Source organism: Phyllobates terribilis, unplaced genomic scaffold (assembly GCF_046119375.1).
Source record: "Phyllobates terribilis strain yellow unplaced genomic scaffold, ASM4611937v1 Scaffold_4__5_contigs__length_816908805, whole genome shotgun sequence".
Classification (NCBI taxonomy): domain Eukaryota; kingdom Metazoa; phylum Chordata; class Amphibia; order Anura; family Dendrobatidae; genus Phyllobates; species Phyllobates terribilis.
In genome coordinates, this window is record NW_027362764.1 from 614,214,720 (window position 1) to 614,241,712 (window position 26,993).

At 42.9% G+C, this 26,993-nt stretch overlaps 1 protein-coding gene across 1 annotated transcript; it reads left to right on the forward strand.

Moving 5' to 3' along the window:
* Positions 1-579: 579 nt before the first annotated feature.
* Positions 580-23,946, forward strand: LOC141264442 (aquaporin-4-like). The gene is made up of 4 exons (XM_073676723.1): positions 580-960; positions 9,764-9,922; positions 12,558-12,638; positions 23,668-23,946. The coding sequence occupies exons 1-4, from the start codon at positions 580-582 to the stop codon at positions 23,944-23,946; spliced, it is 900 nt and encodes a 299-aa protein (XP_073532824.1).
* The last annotated feature ends 3,047 nt before the right edge of the window (positions 23,947-26,993 follow it).

The window sequence follows — 26,993 nt, forward strand, 5'->3', positions numbered from 1 at the left end:
CAATCCCATCTCAATTACTACATTCCTCCATTTAAAATAAAAACAGCCTGTATTCACCTCCGATGTCAGTCCCAGGTCACCTGGGGCTCGCGTTACAATGTTATGTCATGTGTGCCCTGCAGCCAATCAACAGCTGATAGTGGGCCTCTTCACTCTCACTTCCTTCAGAGGTAACTAACATCTGGAGGGTGTGAGAAAGCAACTGCAGATCTGACTTCTTCTGGATGTTAGTTGCTTCTAAAGGAGGTAAGTATGCAGTGGACCATTATCAGCTGCTGATTGGCTGAAGGGCACCATAGATGAGTACAGGCTGTGTTTCATTTTTTCATGCTCAGAAGATGGTACTTGAGGAGTAGTGGACAGCCCCTTTAATGCATTCCCATATGACATATGTTGACCATTAGACCAACTACTCTCATGCTTTGTTTGTGCCACATCTCTGGAATGTTTACAGATTAAATAATGTAAACTGAATTATTATTTCACATTTAACAACAGATGCCAATGATTGTAGAGCATGCTTGCTGGATCTTATAACAATCTTCTTTTATGTGCCAGGAATCTCATTGAAGAATCGATATGGTAGCTTTTAAAGGTGTATGGACGCAGTCATTCTGGAAAGCTGTGTCTGGAGAATTTGTTGCAACTCTCATTTTTGTCTTTCTTGGTCTTGGTTCAACAGTCAACTGGGGAACAACAGATAACCCTCAACAAATAGATCTAGTACAAATATCACTGTGCTTTGGACTTGGCATTGCTACAATGGTGCACTGTTTTGGACACATAAGTGGTGGTCATATAAATCCAGCTGTAACTATTGCGCTTCTGTGCACAAGGAACATAACACTTGCCAAGGCAATATTTTACATCACCGCTCAATGTCTTGGAGCATTACTGGGAGCTGGACTACTGTATCTTTTAACACCACCGAGTCTTATTGGAAATTTAGGTGTGACAATGGTAAATATGTAGTGTTTAGTTTACATACTGATTTCTTAAATATGTCCAATATATCAAACAAGTATTTCTGAAGTCTCCTCCTTTTTAAAAAAAATCCTAAATTTCATATTCAAATCCAAATAATCATCATCTATTACACAGGTCTACAAAAAAAAATATTTTTCAGGTGCCAAGGTTTTTTAATGGATTTAGAGTATTTTGAGGGTGCTGAATTAAAAAATCCTATCATGTTTGCTGATTTTTTTCTAGTTTTTGAGATAATTTATCCATGAAAATAATGCATTTTCACAATGCAACTTATGTGTGAAAGCAAATTGTCATGCCAGGGCAGGGAGAAGTACAAAGGGAGGGGATGAGGGAGCTGGTAAAAGGGAACCCTGACGATAGGGAGAGGGAATAGATGGTGACCCCTCAACACTCACCTTAGGCTGACACCTGTGCACCCTATCGCCCTAGATGGGTCCTTCCCCCTGTGTGCTGTTGCATGCCTAAACCCTGGCTGACCCTGGGTCTTAGCCCTAGATAGCATGAAAGGTAGCAAGACACTAGTCTTACTTCTACTATAAGACAACACAGGGAAAGTGACAGACAGGGGAACACACAAACAAATGGAAATCCACAGGCCACTGTGCTCTTAGGAACCTTGAGTACGGCAGAAATTCTTTTGTAACCTTGGCCAGATCTGTGCCTTGCCACAATTCTGTCTCTGAGCTCCTTGGACAGTTCCTTTGAGCTCATGATTCTCATTTGGTCTGACATGCACTGTGAGCTGTGAGGTCTTATATAGACAGGTGTGTGCTTTTCCAAATCAAGTCCTATCAGTTTAATTAAACACACATGGACTCCAATGAAGGAGTAGAACCATCTCAAGGAGGATCACAAGGAAATGGACATCATGTGACTTAAATATGAGTGTCTGAGCAAAGGGTCTGAATACTTATGACCATGTGATATTTCAGTTTTTCTTTTTTAATAAATTTGCAAAAATTTCTACATTTCTGTTTTTTTTTTCAGTCAAGATGTGGTGCAGAGTGTACATTAATGAGAAAAAAAAGAACTTTTTAGAATTTACCAAATGGCTGCAATGAAACAAAGAGTGTGGGGGTCTAAATACTTTCCGTACCCACTATAATTCAAGAACTCTTAACCCCTTCCATACCAAAAGACACAACAAACCTGCACCACTCATGTGAATTGGCATGTAGATTCCAAAGAGGACCTGTGATCAGCAGGGTGCGACACAGTCGTGACTCAAATCCAATAGCTTTTGGTCTTTTGACTCTTTAACAGTGTATTAGGTTATGAAATATCCCGTATAATTATTTTGTATTTCAATTTGTAAGCTTACAGTGCTATGAAAGCGACTTTTTGAAGCCAGAATTCTACTGTACTTAATTAATTATTAAATATCTCAGAAATTAGAGCCAATCTGGCAAAAGCAAAGTCATATTCTTAATCAGCACCATAAACTTAATATAAAACCGTTGAAACATTGTTGGCACCAAAATCAGTGTATACCAGTGTTATCCTTAGAAAATATTCATCAAATATACTGACCTACAGTTATCAAATGACATAATTTGAGCCAAATCTTGAACTAACTTCAACTCCATCACTCCATATTTTTTCCACCTTAATGATAATTTTGGTGCAAATTATACCATTGCGCCCAATGTTAAATAAGGGCCTGAAAACAATGTAACAGATGTTGCATATAAAAGTCAAATTACTTCTTTATTCATGTTAATTAGTACACTTTCCAGTGTTTAAATAGAGCAGAGAATCTGGTCTGTAAAATTTTGCTTGGTCACATAGATTGCTACTTTTTATGCATGTTAAAATTTATTGCAATAAAATGTATTTGTTTTACAGCTGTGACCTGTCTAAAATATGCAATTTTTTTTCCCAACTTTTATATAGAAATGCAATTTTATAAATATGTCATATTTCACGCTAAAAGGATTAACCATTCCCCTTTACTAATAATTTTGAAAGGATATTAAACACCAGACAGGTATTTCTCCATTCACTCTACAGTATATGACTACATCTTGCCAAATCCTAACAGTGTGCAATATACAGTCTCAGGATTCCACTCTTTTTGCCTGCTGAGAAGGTTGTCACATCACTGCTCTTATACACTTGACATACATTCACTCATGTTCTGACTAGATTCTCCTAGGGCTTGTTCACACAACAGTATTTTGGGTCTGATTGCTGACCATGGAAAAAATGGACAGCACTTGGAATAGTGTTAACAATGGGGTAGTGCAGATGAGCAATTTTTTTTTCACTGACCGAATCTGTGTGTGAATTTTTTTTACCATGCATTAAACTCTTGCGTAATTCGGATGAGACTCTCCTTTCAAGTCTATGGGTGTATGAAAAAAATCAGATGCCATATGGAGCCACAGTCTAGCATCTGATTTTTACAAATACATTGCAGTTCTGTAGCATGGGAAACTGTAGATGGTTTTATAAATGATTAATAGCTGCTGTAAAAAATGGATTTCATACAAATTGCACAAGGACAAGTGAGAGAAAAATTGTGCCACTTTTCTGGATGAAACTCCTACTGATTTTTTTACATGCTCATGTGAACCTAAATATTCCTGTTTCTTTGTCAGAAGCAGTAAGAGAAGCTTGTTATATTTCTCCACAGGTATGTATAACACATACGAATGATTATGTTACGGCTGCTCCAGCAGAATCCAGACAGTGTGCATATTACCCAATATTAGTATTTGTCAAAATGCTATTGGAGATACTCTTGCCTTGCCTGTAAAACCAGGCATGAAGTTTTGGCAAACATACTAATATATGGTGAAAAATATGGACAAATTTGGGTAAAACATTTACAACAATGAAATATTGCAATTTGCACAAAAAAGTGTTGCAAATGCATTAATAATTTTCCCACACTGTCTTCACATATCTGTACTGTGCATTCTAAAGACACCATTATACAAATAAACTGCATACTGTGTTTATTTTTCTTTATTTAGGATAGAGAGACATTTATGTTAGACTAGATTTAGCATAAGAGTCTAATAAAGCAGAGTAGTGTAAGCTCATCCGTCCAGCTGTTCTGTATCCATACAGGAGAGTTCGGCACCTTGCTCTAGAGTGTCACTGGAACAGTCAACAAACAAAGGTATATAGGCTAGCTCAATCCACGGATTAAATATAGAAACCTTTATTATAGATCCAATAACTCCTTCCCTACATAAGACACTAAAACATCATTTGTCGAATCCCTGTTTTTGATGCAGGAGTAGAGTCCGCTTCTTTCCTGGGAGAAGAGAGACCTGTTCACAGCAATTGTCTGTTTCTAAGGGCTCGCTCACACTGGCGAATAACACGGCCGAGTGCTATCCCATGTTTATTGGATAGCACTCAGCCCAATGTTATACTATGAGGCAGCTCAGATCTGTGATTTCTTTCTCAGGCAATTCGGCATGAGAAAACAATCACAGTATACTGCGAGTGGCTCCGATATATGGATCACATGCACCCATACAAGTCTATGGGACTGCACTTAGATGTCAATGGAAAAGATGGAGACATTAAGTTCTCCATCTTCTTTACACCTGTGCTGCTATTCTCTCGTGTGAGAGAATTGGGTCACACTCAGATGACACTCGGATCAAGCTCTGACAGAGTTTCAGCTGAGTGTTAGTAGCATAATCGGCCCGATTCTCTCGCATGAGAGAATCAACGCCAGTGGAAGTCAGCTCTAACAGCATCAAGAAGATCTGAGAATCTGCCCATTGCTGTTAACCACTTAAATATTGCTGTCAGTCTTTGATAGTGGAATTTAAAGCGTACAAACTGGGAGAAGGCACACTGTTCCATGTGTCACGTTTGATAGGTGCCAATGGTTTACCATGGCAGATGGGGTCCTGCTATAGGCTCCTGTGCCAGCTATAACAGTACTCCAATGTAGATCAGCTGTAACATGGGTCTGTCAGTGTTTACCTGGCAATTCTAAAATGGCTGCCATAGACATACTTGGTGCAAGCCACTTTGTTTACCTCTTCCCAGGGGTTGCTCTGGCTTTCACCCTTTAAACTCTTTACAGAGATCTGGACTTACACAGGATGACCCTGTGTTGGAGTCACAGAGTCAGTTGCTGGTCGGTGGTGCAGGCTGGCAGAAAGAATGATCCGGTAGCTGGGTCAGAAAAAGAAGGTCGGTGCAGGGACAAAAATATAAGGTAGAGTAGCCAAAAAATGAGCTGAGCTCAAAGTCAGGAATGTCCACTGAGAATACAAGCAAGATAAGCAGAAGTTCACTGAAGCTAGTTAAGTTATAACTGACAGTGGACACCAAGATTTCAGGAGCTTAAATAGATTGCAGCCCCACCCAGGCAACACAGCAGGATGCAAACACTTACAGAAGTTAACTCTCCATCTCCCAAACCAGATGGAACGATCCAGAGGACACAGAACTAGAGTCGTTGGCTTGTGTTACCTGCATTAAGAGTGCGGCGCAGACAGGTGACAGAGGCCGAGACAAGAAGGGCAGACTCCAATATGAGAACTTGATTTTTACTTTTTAATATGTAGTATAAGCAATTGAACAATCGCAGGTCCAAGTTCCCTAAAGGGAATAATAAATAAAGGGAAAAAGTAAAAAAAAAACGTTTTTAAGTATACAAAGAAAATTAAAAAATTGTATTTTTTTCCGCCATAAAAAATAAAGAACTAAAATACAAACTGCAGCTATTCCGCAGCGTTGATCCAGGGGAAGGCAACAAAAAACCATGCAGTATAGGCCAATTTACATCATTGAGGAAAAATTCACTTCCCGACACCAATCTGGCAGTCAGATTAAATCCCTGGATTAATTAACTAAGCATAAGATGTAATTTTATTGTTCTCAAGAAAGGCGTCCAGGCCTCTCTTGAACTCATTAAGTGAGTTGGACATCACCACTTCCTCTCCCAGAGAGTTCCAGAGTCTCACGGCTCTGACCGTAAAGAATCCCCTTCTATGCTGGTGCAGGAACCTCCTTTCCTCCAGACGCATAGTGTGCCCCCTCATATTTGTCACCATCCTTGGTATAAACAGGTCATGGGAGAGATCTCTGTACTGCCCCCCTGATGTATTTATACATGTTTATGAGGTCTCCCCTAAGCCTTCTCTTTTCCAACGTAAATAGGCCTAATTTTGACAACCTCTCTGGGTATTCTAGTCCCTCCATTCCCTTTATTACCTTAGTCGCCCTCCTTTGTACCCTCTATAGCTCCAATATGTCTTTCCTGAGCACCGGAGCCCAGAACTGTGCACAATATTCTAAGTGAGGCGTTACCAGCGCTTTATACAGAGGAAGAACAATGTTCTCATCATATGCCCCTTTTCCTCTTCTGATGCATGTCATGACTCTATTTGCCTTCGCAGCTGCTGCCTGACACTGGGCACTCCAATTTAATTTGCTGTTAACCAAGACGCCCAGGTCCTTTTCCATGTCAGATTTCCCCAACGGTTTCCCATTTAATATGTATGGGTGACTGCTGTTTTTCTTTCCCATGTGCATGACCTTACATTTATCGGCATTGAACCTCATTTGCCATTTTTTGGCCCAACTCCCCAATTTATCTAAATCCTCCTGTAGCTGTGCCCTATCCTCATCTGTATTAACTACTTTACAAAGTTTAGTATCATCTGCAAATATTGCTACTTTACTATGCAACCCTTCCACTAGATCATTAATAAATATATTAAATAATATAGGGCCCAAGACAGACCCTTGAGGCACCCCGCTAGTAACCCTGACACCCCCTGAGCTTACTCCATTGATAACCACCCTCTGCTTTCTATCACTCAGCCAGCTATTTACCCACTTGCACACATTATCCCCCAGACCAAGCATTCTCATTTTATATACCATCCTTTTGTGTGGCACGGTATCAAACGCTTTGGAGAAGTCAAGGTATACAACATCCACTGACTCTCCCCGGTCCAGCTGTGAGCTCACCTCCTCGTAGAAGGCGATCAGGTTTGTTTGGCAGGAGCTATCCCTCATGAATCCATGTTGATATGGAGTTAGACAGTTATTATCATTAAGATATTCTACAATAGCATCTCTAAGAAATCCTTCAAACAATTTACCCACAACAGATGTTAAGCTGACTGGTCTATAGTTCCCAGGGTCACTTTTAGACCCCTTTTTGAATATTGGTACCACATTTGCTTGGCGCCAGTCTAGTGGGACAGTCCCTGTCCATAAAGAGTGCTTGAATATAAGATACAGCGGTCTGTCTATCACATTACTTAATTCTTTTAGTACCCGGGGGTGTATGCCATCTGGGCCTGGTGACTTGTCTATTTTGATATTATTTAGGCATTTCTGAACTTCCTCCTGGGTTAGGTGGGTGATATTTAGCGGAGGGTTTACTTTATCACTCTGCATTTCCTCCGATAAATTGTTTTCTTTTGTGAAAACAGTGGAGAAGAAGCTATTGAGTAGGTTTGCTTTACCCTCATCGCCCTCTATGATTTTACCCAGATTATTTTTCGATGGGCCAACTCCATCAGTTTTAATCCTTTTACTGTTTATATAGTTAAAGAACAGTTTGGGATTCGTTTTACTTTCCGTGGCAATTAGTCTCTCTGTCTCCTCTTTTGCTATTCTTATTTGTTTCTTACAGATTTTGTTTTTTTCCCTATAAGATATTAGCGCTTCCTCACTGCCTTCTTGTTTAAGTTTACCGAAAGCCCTTTTTTTGTTTTTCATTGCCCTTTTGACTTCCTTATTTAGCCACATTGGCTTCCTCCTATTCCTAGCCCTTTTATTCCCATAAGGTATGTACCTTCTACAGTGACTATGTAGGACTGTTTTGAAAATTTCCCATTTTCTATCCGTGCTCCTATTACTAAAGATACTATCCCAGTCTATAAGGTGAAGGGCATCTCTTAGCTGATCAAACTTTGCCCTTTATCAAAATCTAAAAATAAATACTCAATCAAAATAATAATTCATACCAGTTTTATTGAATCGTTCCCAAAGTCTGTAGGTTGTTCCAGAAGAAAAAGATTCATAGAATATAAATTATTTTTCCATATGAGATGTCGAATCTTGTGTTAAACTGCATGGTAATAGATTAATGGTAAATTATGATGTATTTTTTGAAAATTACACTAGGTATACCTAAAAGTAATAGCAATTGTTTAAGAATAACCACTTAAAAATAATATCTAACAAGCAAAACGTGATAATGAACAACAATCAAATATGATTAAGAAACCTCATAATGTGAACAATACTATGAAAAATTTAGAAATGAAAGTTAAAGCTAAATGTGAGATATATAGACTATAAAACCACACAATGAGAATAGTATTCCAAAACCGAATAATGTATAACTAACACAAAATGTAATGAAATGGAGCCTACTGAACATTGTATTTTTCTATTTAACACACAATTTGACATGTCATATCATTCATATCATTCCGATTACTTTTTGCTGCATGGTTTTACTTTGTGGAGTGCATTGCAGTGCATTATTTTAGTGCTAGCCACACAACTTTTCATGTTACTTTACTATAATTAGGGTGCAGAGAGACGGCCTTATATTTCTTGTGAGGATCTCATTGCAGTCCTCGGACGGGCAGTCTGCTCTCCTGACCTGAGCGTGACATTATGTATTTCTTTGCAGCTGTCATGCTCAGGTCAGGAGAGCAGACAGTCAGTCTGAGGATTGCAATGCGAGAAATATGGCCGTCTGTCTGGGCCCTTAGTGTCATTTTCAGCCCTGAGACCACTTTCAATTTCAATTGAATAGGAAACTTAATTATTCAAAAGATTTGCTCTAGAAGGTGCAAACACAAGTGCCGGAAATTACTAGTTAAATTTGTGCTAGTGTGTTGTATCTTCATATCTGAGAGCACAAGTACTACACAAGTTGAAGTTTCTCATAGCACTGTATGTAATTAAGCAACATTTTTAATGGCTCTATAATAAAGGTTTCTATTTTAATCCATGGATTGAGCTGGACCATTTATGTTAGCTTGATAAAAGTCTAATCTCAAGAACAAGTGTCTCCAATGACCATTGCCAGATGTGTTTGATGTTTGGTATTATTATTATTATTATTAGCACAGGTCTTCTGTGGTTCTGGGTCAAATTTTAGCGAACTGTCCAATGGCCCACGCTGTACTTATGAACACAACACTTTGGCTATGTGCACAGAATTTTTTTTTTTTGAGGCAGTCAAAAAAAATTTATAGTGGAAACCGCTTCAGAAAACGCGCGCTGTCTTTTTTGTGATTTTGGAGGAGGTTTTTTTTGTTTCTTAAAGCTATTTTAAGAGTTTTTGAAGCATCTTGGAAGAGTTTTTTTCTGAAGCATTTTTTGCAACCTTTTAATAGGACAAAGGACTGTGTTTCGTGTGGAGTGGATTCCATTAGGAGCTCTATTATACTTCTCCTCTGATCCCGTGCTGTAATGTCTGTATACTCTTTTGCTTCCTCCCCAGTCCAGGAGATGTGGTATGATCAGACCATGTCCCTGTATGGTCAGACACAGCCATTACACAGTACACAGCAGGGGCACATTTATAAGATTATCTCAGCACAGGAACAATTTTTTAACACATCCAGTTGTGGAACTTATTATTATTTCAAGATCTATTGATTAAAATGTACTTTATTCACAGGAAAATCTTTTTAATAAGGAAACCACATTCAAGTGATCTGCTTTGACATAGGTGTACTTACTTGTTGGTTGCTTTCATAATTTCAAACATGTTTTTTTTTTCATTATTTCAATGTTTTGACTTCATTCTTTTTGTCATCAGATAAATGAAAGGCTTTCCATTGGTCATGGACTCTTAATAGAAATTATTATTACATTCCAGTTAGTTTTTACTATTTGTGCAAGTTGTGATCCCAAGAACAAGGACAAATCTTCAGCACTTGCAATTGGGATTTCTGCTGTATTTGGACATTTATTTGCGGTAAGTTGCAATATTTTTTTTTTAATCTGGAATTGTGGCACCCAGGGGATGGGGACTACTCGGCGCCCGGGCCTTAATGCCTGGCCTTGGGGGATGTCGCGGTGGTCGGCTCCCGGGCCCGTACCCTGGGGTCTCTCTTAAAAAAAAGGGGTTAAATGGAAAATGAAAGTTCGTGATGCCACCTGTGGTGTCTAGTGAGGACCACCAGCGCTGCGGCAGTCCACTGAGGCCGGTGTTACGGCAGCTATGATGGGGTAGCTCCCCACAGGTGGAGCTAGGCCCCAGGGCAGCGGTGTTCGGTAAGGTGCACTATATGGCGGTGACCCAGCCGGGTCCAAGGAAAAATGGGAGACACACTCACGTTTGGCTTCAGTACCTTTTTACTGGTGGAGTTGCGGTACCGCCCAGAGCACTGTAGGGTGAGGGGTGCACTGCAGGTCTCTCCCCAGTGAGCAGGTATAGGGCCTCCTGTATCCTTGCCGCTTGTGTAGTTTATGGCCTGTCTGAAACTAGGCCTAACTTAGTCCTTGTGTTGAACCGGCTGACCTGGTGTTAGGGCCTTTTGCTGAAGAGCACGCTCCTGGTATGGCGGAGCCTCCGTGCCTCCTGGTCCTGTTACGTGTCAGCTCCTGGGCTATCCTGAGACCTGAAATCTTCCAGGAAAGATCCGGTTGTTTTCCACAGAGGGTATACTGCTCTGCAGACTCGGAGCCAGTGTCCGGTATATTTCTGGGGTGAGCTTATGAAGCTCCTCGGTCCCCGATGCTACTGTTCCACTAGCTTTCGGCCTACTCTGGGCCCTCACTAGGCTATACACACTGGCAGTAAGCTGGCTGCCTCTTCTGCCGCTCTTTAGAGCGTCGGCAACACTCCTAGCTGTCTCTCTCTGAGCTGCTTGCAGCAGACTCCAAACAACTCCTCTCAGCAGAAACCTGCTGAGTCACTAACCTTCTGTGTCTCAGCAGAGACTCCTGACTGGACTCACTCCTTAGACAACTGACTGAACTCTCTCTCTTCCTGCCTCCACCCTCCTTTATATATTCCCTAAAGGGCTCCCTCTGGTGGTTCTGAGGTAGGGTGGAGGTGTGTGTATGCTCTGAGGGCCTCTTGTGGAGAAAACCTGAAATGCACCCCCATTTGGTCTGTGACTCCATGCACAGCAGGGTGTCACAGAATGACCTATATAGTGTTAATTCACTTAAAAGAACTGAAGTTGTCAGAACATCATCTGTAATTTTAATTTTAGTGACACTTGTTTTACACATTTTGGGTATGTACACTAGTTCAGAAATTTTCTGCTGCAAATCCTGATGTTATTGGCATTTGGCAGTAAAAAACACTGCGTAAAATGCGTTATTTTTTTCTATGTTTATGTAGCAGAATTTTCCCACTCTTCAGTATGGGTGAAATCTGCATTAAAATAGCTGAATGAATTGCCTTGATGCAGATTGAAATCAGAAACAAAAAAATAACGAACGTGTGCATGGGACTTCAGAAATTTTAATCACTTTGTTGGTTCAAAGAAATTGTTCAGGTTTTGTGACAAAACTGCTTATATATATTTAAATATTGAACATAAAGAAGCATTTTTTATGCTCTGTTCTAATATTTTTAGCGCCGGTGAAATATTTGCCAAAATATAGATTGATCTAAATATGTTCTTTTCAAAAGAGTTTCCAAAAGAATTGCCAAAACATCAAGAAGAATGTTTCTTCAAAATTTCACAATATAAAAATGCTACCTAAAGTAATAGTAAAAACACTATTGAAAACATGTAGTGGCAAATTCATCAATTTTGGCAGAAATCTAGTGTAAAACAGTTTGAAATATGGTAAAAAAAAGTTTGGGGCTACACGTTCCTGCATAAAAATTTTGTATCATTTTTGCAGTTTTATGCTTTTTTTAAGTGGGCAAGGCTAGCTCAAAAGGGCGGAGCTTAGCAGGGAGGAGCCTGGCTGAGTACAGATAACAATTTCATCATAGTGTACACCAAAAAAAGTGTCGGAAATTGCAACAGATGCCTTCTAGTCTTTGACTGGATTAAATTTCTAACGCTGTGGAAACAGCAGCTGAAAGATCCGACCAATTTCGTAATGAATTTGGTGCATCCTACCCCAGCATACATTTTATCAACACTGGTTTGTATGTCGCCAGTGTTAATGAATCAGGGCCACAGTGTTTTTTTTACATTTGTTTAAAAAAATGAAAAAAGTTTGTATAGAAGAGTCCTAATTGTTGTGGCAGTTGTCTTCACCATGATGTTCACCATTTCTAATGGTCTCTTCATCAAATGATGGATTATTTTGCTAATATATTATAATAATGAACACAAAGAAGTTGTATATCTTCTGGGTAGTTGGATCATCTGGTCCAAACAGAGGACATGCACAATGCCAATTATTGTAAGTAGTATCCTCTGGGATACAGCCAGATGGTGTGGTGATGGTGCGGCTGCCATGTGTCTGAAGCACTTTCCACCTGCAGCAGGCCAATGACCTCACCATTGGGAAATGAAATAGTTCAGCAATTAGCCATCGCAGTTGGTGGGTCTTTGGACACATGCAGACTACCATACCAAATGGATTTACCCTTATGTTTTTTTGTGGGTCCCTCTTTATGTTGCTTGTTCTTTCAGATAAACTACACTGGAGCGAGCATGAACCCAGCAAGATCTCTTGGCCCAGCTGTCATTACATGGAAGTGGGACAACCATTGGGTAACTGTTTCATCCCTCCAACATAAATAGTTATTATAAAATGTTCCTTTTCAGCTCATATTCAATTTTTTTTGTTTTCATGAGCATATCCCAAATCTACTGTAATTTATTAATTCAATTAATGTATCTCAACCCTGAACCTTCACTTGCGGGGTGGCGCTGGTCTCCACTCGCTCATTCTTTAGGGTGCTTTCACATTGCATTTAGTTACACGTCCGTGGGTCCCGATGGCGCTTGCATTTGAACCACCCCGCAAAGCGACATTCGGACGTATGCACCGATGGGGCCATATACTATAACTGTGGCGGCAGAGCGTACGCGTGCTCTGCCGTGCATCATTTTTGAGCGTGTACGCCAACTTGAGACGGACAACCAGACATAGTAGACTGCATCTGGGTGTCCATCTCCAATAGGAGTATACTGCAATGACAGTGCTCTCTGTTGCCGGCTCATCACTTCTGATCAGAGCCGTCAAGAGAGCGCATTCTCACTATCCACTAAGAAAAACAGTGCACAGTAACAATATATTATTGAGCATCTGTCAGAATTGACATACAACGCATGGTCAGTAGAGCAGAGACTAGCCCAGCCCCTGAAACAGAAGCCACCGATGAGGCCTCATTTCAGGGAGGGGTCAGAGGGAAGTAGTAGAAAAAAATAAAGCAGTTACAGTAGTGAGGAAGGATAGGGATTTTTCAATTCAATTATATTAGAAAAAAAGTTAGATTATGATATTAATAATAATAATAATTTTTATTTTTTAATGCCAACATATTCCGCAGCACTTTACAATTTTAGGGGGGACTTATACAGACAATACAGAATAAGCATATGTCATATTGAAAGGAGTGAGGACCCTGCTTGCAAGCTTACAGTCAATGAGGAAATGGGGGAGACACAAAAGGTATAATGTACATATATTGTATAATGCAGCCTTGATATACTAAATAGGATAAATAATAAATAATACATGGACTGGTCGCCAGCCAGTATGTATACAGTCCTGACTGAGGCTATTAAGTGCATGGATGGTAAAAATGGGCCAAAACTGGGATAGATAGATAGATAGATAGATAGATAGATAGATAGATAGATAGATAGATTGATAGATTGATAGCTAGATAGTGTGTTGAGGCGATAGGCCAGTCTAAATAAATGGGTTTTTAGGGTCCTCTTGAAACTGTGGGTGTTGGGAATTAATCGAACTGTCCTGGGTAGTGCATTCCAAAGAATTGGCGAAGCACGTGAGAAATCTTGGACACAGTAGTGGGAAGTTCGCATTATGGAGGATTTTAGTTTTAAGTCATTGGTACAACGGAGGGCACGTGAGGGTGGTAGACTGAGACAAGGGAGGAGATGGATGGCGGTGCTGAAGCATGGAGTGCTTTGTGGGTAAGCGTGATAAGTTTATATTGAACTCTATATTGGATGGGCAACCAATGCAATGAATGGCACAGGGAAGAGGCATCGGTGTAGCGGTTGGCGAGGAATATGATCCTTGCTGCTGCGTTAAGGACGAATTGGAGAGGGGAGAGTTTAGTAAGAGGGAGACCGATTAGTAGACAGTTGCAATAATCGAGAAGAGAATGAATAAGAGCTACAGTAAGAGATTTTGCCAAGTCAAAGGTGAGGAAAGTCCTGATTCTTGAAATGTTTTTGAGGTGTAGATGACATGAACGAGCGAGTGATTTGATGTGAGCAGTGAAGGAAAGATCTGAATCAAAAATAACCCCAAACCAGCAGGCTTGTTGCTGGGGAGTAATGGTTGAACCACAAACGGAAATGGCAATATCGGGCATAGGTGGGTTAGTGGAGGGAGGCAATAGGAGTAGTTCAGTTTTTGACAAATTCAGTTTTAGATAGAGGGAGGACATAATGTTAGACACAGCAGAAAGACAATCTCTGGTCTTTTGTAATAATGCAGCAGTGATATCCGGAGCGGAGGTGCATAATTGGGTGTCATCAGCATAGAGATGGTACTGAAAATCCAATCTGCTGATTGTTTGTCCAATAGGAGCGGTGTATAAGGAGAAAAGAAGGGGGCCTAGGACTGATCCTTGAGGAACCCCGACAGTAAGGGGAAGGATAGGGGAGGAGGAGCCAGCAAAATACACAGAGAAGGAGCAGTTAGAGATAGGAGGAGAACCAGGAGAGAACAGTGTCCTTGAGGCCAATAGTACAGAGCATAGTGAGGAGGTGCTGGGGATCTACAGTGTCGAATGCTGCAGAGAGATCCAGGAGAATCAGCAGGGAGTAGTGACCATTAGATTTAGCTGTTAGTAGATCATTAGAGACTTTAGTGAGGGCAGTTTCAGTAGAATGTAAAGAGCGGAAACCAGATTGCAAAGGGTCAAGAAGAGAGTTGTCTGAGAGATAGCGGATTAGATGGGAATAGACCAGGCATTCCAGGAGTTTAGAGATAAAGGGAAGATTGGAAACAGGTCTGTAGTTGTGCGTGCAGTTCTGGTCAAGGGATGGTTTTTTAAGTAATGGATGTATGCTGGTGTGTTTAAAAGAAGAGGGAAAGATACCAGATGAGAGGGAGAGGTTGAAAATTTTAGTTAGGTGAGTGTTGACAGCTGGAGAAAGGGACTTAAGGAGATGTGAGGGAATAGGGTCACTGGTGCAGGTGGTAGGACGAGAAGATGCAAGGAGCCTGATCCCTTCATCTTCCGTGACTGGTTCGAAGTCAGAAAGTGAGCAAGATACAATGTTGGGGGGAGCATGCATAACATTTGGGGATTGGGAGAAAATTTCCTGTCGGATATGGTCAATTTTTTTCTTTGAAATAATTGGCCAGATCGTCAGTGCTGAAGTCGGTGGTCGGGGCCTCTGCTGTTTGATTGAGGAGAGAGTGAAACGTGTCAAAGAGGTGTTTAGGATTATTGGATAGTGAGATGATGAGGTTGTTAAAGTAGGTTTGTTTGGAGAGGTGAAGGGCAGAGTTATACGTTTTCAGCATAAATTTATAATGGAGGAAATCTTCGGGCAGATTAGATTTTCTCCACAGCCGTTCAGCGCACCTGGAGCACCGCTGGAGAAAGCGTGTTTGAGGTGTGTGCCAGGGTTGTCGCCGTCTATGCCGAATTGTTCTTTGTGTAAGAGGTGCGGCTTCATCCAGGGAGCATAGCAATATTTCGTTATAATGCTTTAATGCAGAGTCGGGACATGAGAGGGAAGAGATTGGGGCCAATGATGATTGCAACTTTTTCATAAATTTCTGGGCGTTAATGGCGCGTATATTTCTATAAGTGTGGAAAGTGGGGGTGTCTTGAGTAGAGTCACTGTTTTCGACAGAGAATGAAGAAGATTATGGTCAGAGAGTGGAAGCGGAGAGTTAGTAAAGTCATGTGCTGAGCAAAGCCGGGAGAAGATCAGGTCCAATGTGTTCCCGTCTTCATGTGTAGGAGAATTAACAAGCTGTGAAAGGCCGAAGGAAGAGGTTAGCGATAAAAGATGAGCGGCAGATGGGGAAAGAGAATCACCAATTGGGATGTTAAAATCTCCCATGATTTGAGTGGGGATGTCGCAGGATAGAAAATTTGGAAGCCAGGCAGCAAAGTGATCCAGGAACTGACTGGAGGGACCTGGAGGGCGATATTAAAATCAATAGGCACTTAGGAGTAAAATAAAATTTAGTTTTGGACTACTCCTTTAATGTAAAATGTATAGCCTACATAAAGAAAAAGAGGAAGAATGTATAGGTCAGTCATATTTATACTAGTCAGACATATTCAGCCAAGGCTACAAGACAAACACCTAGCCAATTCATCATTGTCTTTGGCATTGTTTTTTTGCCTAGTTTTGTGTGTTTTGCGCCAATCTCAGCAGTGAAGATGGGAGGTAAATGGTGGACACAGAGTTGGGTGACACTGACTATACATTTATAGCATATATGTATAGTTTATTTTCTGTTCCAAGATGGAAGATCACTTTAATTTAAACATCAATTGAAATTGAAGAGCTAGACGATTAATTAACTAGTTAATAATTGATAACTGTCACACCAGGACATTGACTAGACTATTGCAATATTCAGACCTTTAATGAGGTTGCTATCACTTTCCTAATGGGTCCATTGCTGTCATTTTTCTTTAGCTTCTCGGTTTTATTATTTACTGTCCCTCTTGTAATATAGTAAAACTTTGAGGAAAGATCTGATAGAGGAGAGCTGTCTCAATAGAATCGCTGACTATCCCAAATTGATTATTAGTTGCCTGTATAGAAAATAGCAAAAAGGCAATGGAACTTACCAGCCAAAGGTTCAAGAGAAATGCACACCAGGACGCGGCCGCCCCCCCCTGTAGGAAGGAGATGACGCAGGTGCGGAATGCCATGAGCAATCACTCTCAACCACTCACACTGGAGGAGTGACTGCCCCGCAATATAACCGCACCAGATGAAACCTGCAAATAGGGTTGCCGCGAGTGTGAATGGCACCCTATTTGCAGGTTTCATTTTCAGCTGCTTTTTGTTTGCTGTGTATTTTCTGCCTTGCTTGCGTTTTTGGAAAATAGAGCATATCGCTTCTTTCAGCGTTTTTCACCCATAAAAAGTAATGGGTGGTGAAAAAAGCACTGAAAAACACATCAAAAAACGCAGCTAAATTTTTTTCAGCATTTTTGATGGCAAAATATGGGTTCTATTTTGTGATTAACCATCTTGTCTTGGTCACTGAGATGGTTGTTTGCATTGGGAGAGTTTAATTAAATTAGTGATGTGTAAACATTAGCTGACATACCTTTGAGATTGAACAATACCTGTGGCCCAGTGAGGGGTCAAATTGAACAATACCTGTGCAAACTGTATCAAGACAGAAAGAATTATGCGGTGTTAGGGAAGCTCTAGAACAACTAGACAGGGGATTAAGGTCATAACACACAAACTTTTTATTGTTTAATACGGTCTCTAATGCCACGACGCGTTTCGATAGCAAAAGCTATCTTCCTCAGGTAGATATCTTCCTCAGGTAGATCCACCTGAGGAAGATAGCTTTTGCTATCGAATCTCGTCGTGGCGTTAGAGACCGTATTAAACAGTAAAAGGTTTGTGTGTTATAAACTTAATCCCCTGTCTAGTTGTTCTAGTGCTTCCCTAACACCACATAATTCTTTCTGTCTTGTTTGATAATCTTCCCTGTGGAGAGCTGTGGAAGCTAGTTCACCACAGGACCTGTTGTCATTGTGGAACACCCACTTAGGTCACACGGTCTCGGTCATGTAACAGCTGAAGCAGGAAGAAACTCCTTACAGCAGGCCCTGTTAAGCTGCGGTCATCATACAGACTCCCACCTGGAACCATTTTCCCTTGTTGTGCGGGGCTTCTTGGCACAACAGTACCAGGTGAGTGGTGTAACATACCTGGCGGCGTCCTTGCATGGTGGTCCATCTCCCACTGTGCAAGAGAGCGCACTTGATCTCCTGTCCAGAATGTCTCTCTGGCTTCCCTCCATGCTGTCTGTTTGTGTCTGTCTCTGCTGCTTAAGGGCGGCGCCCGATCACTTCCTGCTCTTTGTACCTGCTGTGGGTCACGCCCCTTGTGCGTCCTCAGCCTATTGCTGTCTGACACTTGGTATATAGCTCAGCAGCTCCCTTCTATCCCTGCCTGAGCATAGTGTTTTCCTTCAGTGTGTGTTTGCACTCTGAAGGTGCCAGGTCCCGTCTTTGTTTCCTTGTCTGCCTTTCCTGGAGGCTGTATTTCCAGGCCTGTCTGAACTTAGTCCTGTATGTCTCCTGCTTTGCGGTATTAGTTCCCGTGTCTGAACTGAGTCCTTTCTGTGTATCTTGTCTGTCCTGTCTGAACACGCTCCTAGCCTGTTCCTCCCGCCTTCTAGGGGCCGATTACCTAGACCCGCTCCTGTATCTTGTCTGTCCTGTCTGAACACGCTCCTTGCCTGTTCGTCCCGCCTCTCTGGGGGCAGTATTCCCAGACCCGCTCCTGTATCCCGCTGCAGTGTCGGTCTCCTCCGTACACTCAGTTCCAGTCTGAACTCTCTCCTATCCTTTACCTGTTTTTCCTCTATGTCCGTTCCCTTCCTTTTTCTGCAGAGTCTGAACTCGTACCTAACTCCTGCCTGTTGTCTCTGTACTCCCGTTTGTGAGTTTGTGGTCCACTCGCTACTTCACTGCAAGTACCCTGTGGGTGTCTGGCTCTGTCTTTCCCTTCCTGTCTGTTCCGTGTGAACAGAGTCCTGTCCTGCCCTGTTTCTGCCCGCTGCTCCGGCAGTCCTGTCCTGCCCTGCTTCTGCCCGCTGCTCCGGCAGTCCTGTCCTGCCCTGCTTCTGCCCGCTGCTCCGGCAGTCCTGTCCTGCCCTGCTTCTGCCCGCTGCTCCGGCAGTCCTGTCCTGCCCTGCCTGTACCCTTCTGCCTGTATTGTTCCTGAGTCCCGGTGTGTACTGGGCCCTATCCCGCCTGTGTTCCTACCTGCTAGTGCCTCCCGGTCTGCACTCTTGCTGTGCTTGCCTATACCCCCCTGCCTGCATACCCGCCTGCCTGCATACCAGTCGTACCTGCCTATACCCACCAGTCTGTGTGCCAGCCTACCAGCCTGTTCCTGTATTCCCCTGTGTGGGTCAACAGCCGTGTCCGGGGTCTGTCCTGGAGTAGCACCTGGTCCCTCAACTCGGTTCCTCCTTGGTGCACTGGCGTCGTATGCCGTCGTGCGACCCTGGTCGGATCGGGTGAATACTTAGTCACGCCCCTCCAGGCATTCACTCTCCGGCACGGTCCAGTGGAATCACTACCAATCCCACGCACACGCCGCTTAGCCCGGGCGTGTGCATAACAGCATGCTCAGGCCATGGTTCCCGTTGAGCCCCACGGCCTTCGCTCTCTGAGAAGTTTTTCCAGCAAATACATGCATTAAAATAAATAAATTTTTTTTCCCTTTAGCTGAGTTCCAGGCGAATTACGCACCCGTCCAGATGGATCTATCAGCTCTCGTTCCTGCGGATCCGCCACGTTACTATGGGGATCCAAGACAGTGTCGTGCATTTGTGGAGCTATGCATGCTACACTTTAAGGCCTACCCTCTCTATTTTCCTTCCGATTGGGCTAAAGTGGCCTTTATGATTGACTACCTAGCGGGTGATGCCTTGAAATGGGTCACTCCCCTATGGGAAGCATGGGATCCTGTCGTCCTTGACCTGCAGGCCTTCCTGGTGGCCTTTCGTATGGTCTTCGAGGATCCTAACCCTGAAGCCCCTGCTGAAGCTTCACTTCCCAATATCCCGGAGCAGCCCCGACAGGTAATGTGTGTGGGTAGCGCAATAGTCCTCCAGCCCAATGAGACTACTGCCCACCCAGAATCCTCACAGGGTGACTACGCTTTCCGGAATACTTCTCTCAACCTCAAGAGGCAGTCCAGACGTGCTAGACGTAGAGGCAAGCCGTCACGCCAGGGTCTGTCCTCCCTGAGACCTCCTGACCCCAACCTTGAAGTCCCTACTGAAGCTTCATCTCCCTGTATCCCGGAGAAACCCCAATGGGTAATGTGCGTGGGTAGTGCACCAGTTCTCCTGCCCGAAGAGACTTCTGCCCATCCAGACTCCACACAGGAGAACTTCCTGCACCCGGCATCAGATGCTTCTCTCTCTTTAACCGGTGTGCATGTCCAAGGATGCTCCAAAGCTGTGGTTACCTCTGAGTCTGTGCACCCCTCCGACCAGGCGGAGGATCTCCAGTTGTCTCCTGAACCCTTCGGGGTGCTACCTGGTAGCGAAAGGACAGAGACTCTCCTATACTCTGTACCTGATACCTCGCTCGCTTCGTCCAGTGAGTCCAACTTAGTGTACTCCGAAGCAGAGGTTACTCCTGAGTCTCTACACCCTTCCGACCAGGCGGAGGACCTCCAGTTGTGTTCAGAATCCTTCGGGGTGCCACCTGGTGGTGAATGGACAGAGACTTTCCTATATCCTTGATCTGATACCTCGCTTGCTTCGTCCAGTGAGTCCGACCTAGTGTACTCTGAAGCAGAGGTTACCCGTGAGTCTCTACACCCCTCTGACCAGGCGGAGGACCGCCAGCTGTCTCCAGAACCCTTCGGGGTGCCACCTGGTGGTGAATGGACAGAGACTTTCCTATACTCGGTACCCGATACCTCGCCTGCTTCCTCCAGTGAGTCCGACCTAGTGTACTCTGAAGCAGAGGTTACCCGTGAGTCTCTACACCCCTCTGACCAGGCGGAGGACCGCCAGCTGTCTCCAGAACCCTTCGGGGTGCCACCTGGTGGTGAATGGACAGAGACTTTCCTATACTCGGTACCCGATACCTCGCCTGCTTCCTCCAGTGAGTCCGACCTAGTGTACTCTGAAGCAGTTGTTTTCTCTGAGCCTCTGCACTCTTCTGACCCGGCGGAGGACCTCCAGTTGTTTCCTGAATCCTCCGGGGTACCACCAGATAACAAAGAGACAGTGACTTTTCCTCATTATGTACCTGATAACCCGTCTATTTTTTCCTGTGAGCTTGACAAGATGTACCTCGAAGCAGAGATTACCCTCAAGTCTCTGTCCCCCTCCAACCCAGTGAACGACTGGTCCTCGAATTCCCTGCGGAAGATTCTGGCAGGCCTGAAGAAGAGGGGGCGTAAGGGGGGAGGTACTGTAACATACCTGGCGGCGTCCTTGCATGGTGGTCCATCTCCCACTGTGCAAGAGAGCGCACTTGATCTCCTGTCCAGAATGTCTCTCTGGCTTCCCTCCATGCTGTCTGTTTGTGTCTGTCTCTGCTGCTTAAGGGCGGCGCCCGATCACTTCCTGCTCTTTGTACCTGCTGTGGGTCACGCCCCTTGTGCGTCCTCAGCCTATTGCTGTCTGACACTTGGTATATAGCTCAGCAGCTCCCTTCTATCCCTGCCTGAGCATAGTGTTTTCCTTCAGTGTGTGTTTGCACTCTGAAGGTGCCAGGTCCCGTCTTTGTTTCCTTGTCTGCCTTTCCTGGAGGCTGTATTTCCAGGCCTGTCTGAACTTAGTCCTGTATGTCTCCTGCTTTGCGGTATTAGTTCCCGTGTCTGAACTGAGTCCTTTCTGTGTATCTTGTCTGTCCTGTCTGAACACGCTCCTAGCCTGTTCCTCCCGCCTTCTAGGGGCCGATTACCTAGACCCGCTCCTGTATCTTGTCTGTCCTGTCTGAACACGCTCCTTGCCTGTTCGTCCCGCCTCTCTGGGGGCAGTATTCCCAGACCCGCTCCTGTATCCCGCTGCAGTGTCGGTCTCCTCCGTACACTCAGTTCCAGTCTGAACTCTCTCCTATCCTTTACCTGTTTTTCCTCTATGTCCGTTCCCTTCCTTTTTCTGCAGAGTCTGAACTCGTACCTAACTCCTGCCTGTTGTCTCTGTACTCCCGTTTGTGAGTTTGTGGTCCACTCGCTACTTCACTGCAAGTACCCTGTGGGTGTCTGGCTCTGTCTTTCCCTTCCTGTCTGTTCCGTGTGAACAGAGTCCTGTCCTGCCCTGTTTCTGCCCGCTGCTCCGGCAGTCCTGTCCTGCCCTGCTTCTGCCCGCTGCTCCGGCAGTCCTGTCCTGCCCTGCTTCTGCCCGCTGCTCCGGCAGTCCTGTCCTGCCCTGCTTCTGCCCGCTGCTCCGGCAGTCCTGTCCTGCCCTGCCTGTACCCTTCTGCCTGTATTGTTCCTGAGTCCCGGTGTGTACTGGGCCCTATCCCGCCTGTGTTCCTACCTGCTAGTGCCTCCCGGTCTGCACTCTTGCTGTGCTTGCCTATACCCCCCTGCCTGCATACCCGCCTGCCTGCATACCAGTCGTGCCTGCCTATACCCACCAGTCTGTGTGCCAGCCTACCAGCCTGTTCCTGTATTCCCCTGTGTGGGTCAACAGCCGTGTCCGGGGTCTGTCCTGGAGTAGCACCTGGTCCCTCTGCTCGGTTCCTCCTTGGTGCACTGGCGTCGTATGCCGTCGTGCGACCCTGGTCGGATCGGGTGAATACTTAGTCACGCCCCTCCAGGCATTCACTCTCCGGCACGGTCCAGTGGAATCACTACCAATCCCACGCACACGCCGCTTAGCCCGGGCGTGTGCATAACAAGTGGTCACAACATTCTCCCCCCCCCCCAACCTCAGGCTCTTCACCATTGGCGCTCCAACTGCTTTTGTTTTTCATGTGCAAACTGAATGGCAGACCCCATAGTGTGAAAGCAAATATTGTAATACAAACTCAATGCATTGCCAGTGTCTAAACTATTCCAGAACAATTCACCTCCCCCACTATGCCAAAAACAGAATGAGATTTTTTTTTCACAAAACTTTATGTACATGCATGAATAGAAACAGAAGGACTGTGAAAAAACACTGAAAAAAACGCATCAAAAACACATCAAATCCTGCAATTTTGACGCAGCTGTTTTCCTGCCAGAGAAAAGTTGTCAGCAGATTTACAGCAGATTTAGATGCAGAAAAAAACACAAGGTGTGTGAACATAGCCTAAAGCTTAGCGTACTCACAAGAGAAACCTATGTGCTACAGATTTTAAACCTGCACCTCAGTTCAGTTTACGCTGAGTAAAAAAAGCACAAAGGTCGTGAAATTTCTATAAATCCCATCCACTTTGCTAGAACTGTTGCGTTTTTCGAGCAACAAAAATACAAATTGTTAAAAATTAACCAAAAGCTTTTCCTGGCAATTTAACCCTACTGTGCAGTGATGGATGCCCAATTTGGCATAGATGCTGGCCAGAATCTACACTGAACTGTGCCCACATTTCTACAGCCAAGTCCAGTGTGTGACATTGACCTCGTAGAGATTAGTGAGCAGTCTATAATGGAGCATTGACTCCCTAAGGCCTGTGATGGGTCTTAGTTGGTTCAGTCCCGAAGTCTAGTAGACTAAATAGAAACATGTTGTTGGGAGCGGTAGCCTTATATGAGATGTGAAACAGGAAAAAATATATTTTCTTGGTTTTAATCGACTTTGGTTTGTTACTGTGTTTTTAAACGTGAAAAATCAGAAATACTCATATCTCATATCTGTGATATTTATGACAATGAAAATCATTTTCTGTACTTGTTATTTGTTTTCATTTAGATTTATTGGATAGGACCAATTATTGGCGCAATCTGTGCTAGCTCTGCCTATGATTATATATTTTGTCCTAACATTGAACTCAAGCAACATTTGAAGGAAGCTCTTCAAAAGGCTAAACAGAAGACAAAAGGAAAATACATTGAAGTAGACGACATAAGAAGCCATGATGACAATGAAGACTTAATCCTTCAGACAGGACCCATCCATGTTATTGACATTGACCAAAGAGAAGGGAAGAAGGGAAAAGACTCTGAAAGTGAAATATTGTCTACTGTATGAATTCAGGAATAGTTTTTTTCCAGAATGAATGCAAAATTGAGATACCAGATAATTACTTTAATTGTGACACCTGTATCCAAGCCATAATAGAAAGTCACAAGTAGGATGTTAAACCAACAACGGGTTGGAGTTTGGAATGGAAACCTGGATTGTACATCCATAAAATATTATTCAAATCTAGCAACATCATCAATATGTATTCTTATAAGTAAATTGTACAATGTAATACTGATAATGCCAAAATAGATAATAAAAAAATAAAGTGCTGCCAGGGACAATTCATAATTTTGAATGATTCTTTATGCTGTCATTTATATTAATGGAAAGTTCATGCCTGTTTCAACTACATTTAGAGATGAGCAGATCAAGCAAAATTTAAATTCGCTTTTTCACAAATTTTTTCTTGGGAAATTCTATTTCTCCATGAATTTAATTTTTATGCCCCTGTCCAGGCCCCAAAACATAATAAATGTAACTTGTAAAAAAAAAAAAATTCTTATTCTTATACTCACCTTACTGCTCACTTCTCTAGGACCTCCGGCTTTTATGAGGCCTGTGAGAGTTATGCACAAGTATGCGGAAGGTCATGGTGTAATGATGTCACTATGTGCGCCGTAACCTCCCGTGCGCAAGCACAGAACCCTCTGGGCCTCATGAAAACAAGTAATCTCAGCTTAGCACGAGAGGCCCAGGAATTCCAGCACAAGCAGAGAGACCGGAGAAGTGAGCAGTAAGGCGAGTATTAGAGTTTTTTAATTTTCTTTAACCTTCTGATTGAACTCTGTGATCCAGGAAAATGACAGTCACCATTTTGCTGGATCTGCACAGAAGTGAATTATAAAATATCTGGATTTTGGTAGATGTGGATTTTTGGAAGATTCAAGTCAAATGTATTCACTTTTCTCTACATATAAACAGAATGTATCTATCTATTTACAGTATCTATCTATCTATCTATCATCTATCTATCTATCTTGGATAAAGTTAAAGCAGCAAAACCTCTAAAAATGAGAAAGTGGTTGCAACCCATCAACTATGCTAAATAAAATTTGACATAGACAGCACTGATAGTTCAAAGATGAAAAAGGTTTATAATCAGCTCAGCGTGTCATGGCAACATTTTGCCAAAAGCTCTGTGTATCTGAAATTGTCATTTATCTATCTGCTCATTATATACTGTATGGTGAAAACTACATAGACACCTGACCATAAGATCAATGTGTACTTGTTGAACATCTCCTTTCAAATCCATGACTGCAATGGGGTTGACCTCCTTTTGTGTCTTCCATCCCTCTGCAAAGGCTTTTTACATGATTTTTAAGTTTGTGGGAATTTGAGCTCAGAGTGGGACTCCACTTTTTTCTCAACAAACTCATCAGCATATCTTTATGAATCTCACTCTGTGCACAGGTACTGTAACATAGTGCCTGACATGGAAGACTTGGGGTTAGCACAAGGCAAAATGGACATCTCCATACCATTATCCCTCGCGGCATCACGGTGGTCAGTGTCTTCTGGGCATCCAACAAGCCCTGATTCATCCATCAGACTGCAGATTGTGAAGCAAATTGAATTTCTCTAGTTGAGAGAGAAAGGGCAAGCTTTTTACTTTTTTGCTATCCTCATGAATCAAATAGAAAGTGTTGGAATTTGAGTGGACCCACAAATTCGATTTGAAGTTGAGCCTCCGTGGATTGACCCACTCCCCTCTTCTCCTAATGCACAGTTCCTGTACTGATTACACCTAGTTCAGCAGTGAGTGATGCAGCAGAGGAATAAACAATTTCTATATGCTAACAAATTTAGATTTCAGCAGCCTTCATCTGTGAGTTAGCTTGGTGGGCTGCTTTGTGTTTGACCAGTTGTGAATACTGACACTTCAGCTCCACAATAAGTCTAGAACTACATGGTACAAATATAAAAAAACTGACCGTCATTTCCAAAATAAAAAACAGGTATTTTCATCTCCATATACTGTATAACTAACAAATAAAGTAGCACTCTGCAAGGCTAAGTATGCGTACATGAAATATTAAATTTTAATTGCATTACTGCTCTAGAACATAGAAATAACTGAGAAATCTTAGTGCATAAATTGGGGAAGTCATGTGTACCCGGTAGCCATGGTAAGGCGTTTCTGGTGGTGGAGGAGCAGTCCCTGAGGGAAGAAGAAGATCCTGGCTGGGTCTTTCTGATGGTCCCCTGTTCCTGGCAGTTCTTGGAGGGATTCTTCTTCATGCTCGCCATCATTTCCTCCTGCAGATTCTTCTGGAGAGGGATTTCAAAGTCTTTTTCAGACTGGGGTGGAGCTGTGCAAATTTCTACTTCAGCCTTTGCAAGACAATTTCCTTGAAGGAGGTCTTTGTCGAGCCACTGTCGCCCTTGAAGAACCTCAAGGTGTAGTTTTGAAGATCCTTGTAGTCATCGTCTTAATCGGCCCTGATGTTCACAGGCCCTGTCAAGGTTCTATAGAGCATCTTCCAATGATCACAGGTCTTTGAAGCTCTTCTTCTTCAATGTTCATTCGTTCTCGGCAAGTGTAGATCGGGTTAAGGTGTTTTGATAAGAACTGATACTACACTTGATCTTAGCCAAAAGGCTCTCATCATACTATGCCAAGGAAAAACCTAACTTAAAAGTCTAGTGGGTATCATAAGGGTAATTGTATAAATAATAAACATATAAAGAATACCTCAGACACATAGGAGATATGTAGAATATACTATAATTTTATTAAATACAAAATATTTTTATATAAAAAAACATCACATAGTAAGTGTTGGGAGAAGAGCAGCTAAAAAACAATAAGGGGATACAAGGTACAGAATCCCAATAAGTGACAGAAAGGACTGCGCTGACAGTCCCAGGTCACTGCAAACACTCTATAAACTGTTATATAAGCATATCTAGTAAAGCTGATACAATATAAGTCCAGCAGATCCGGATATATGTAATGATATAAATCATTAAATATCAGAAATAGATAAATATCACATGACAACTAAAAATAGAGGAGACTAATAAATGTCACATGATAGTTCAGCTCA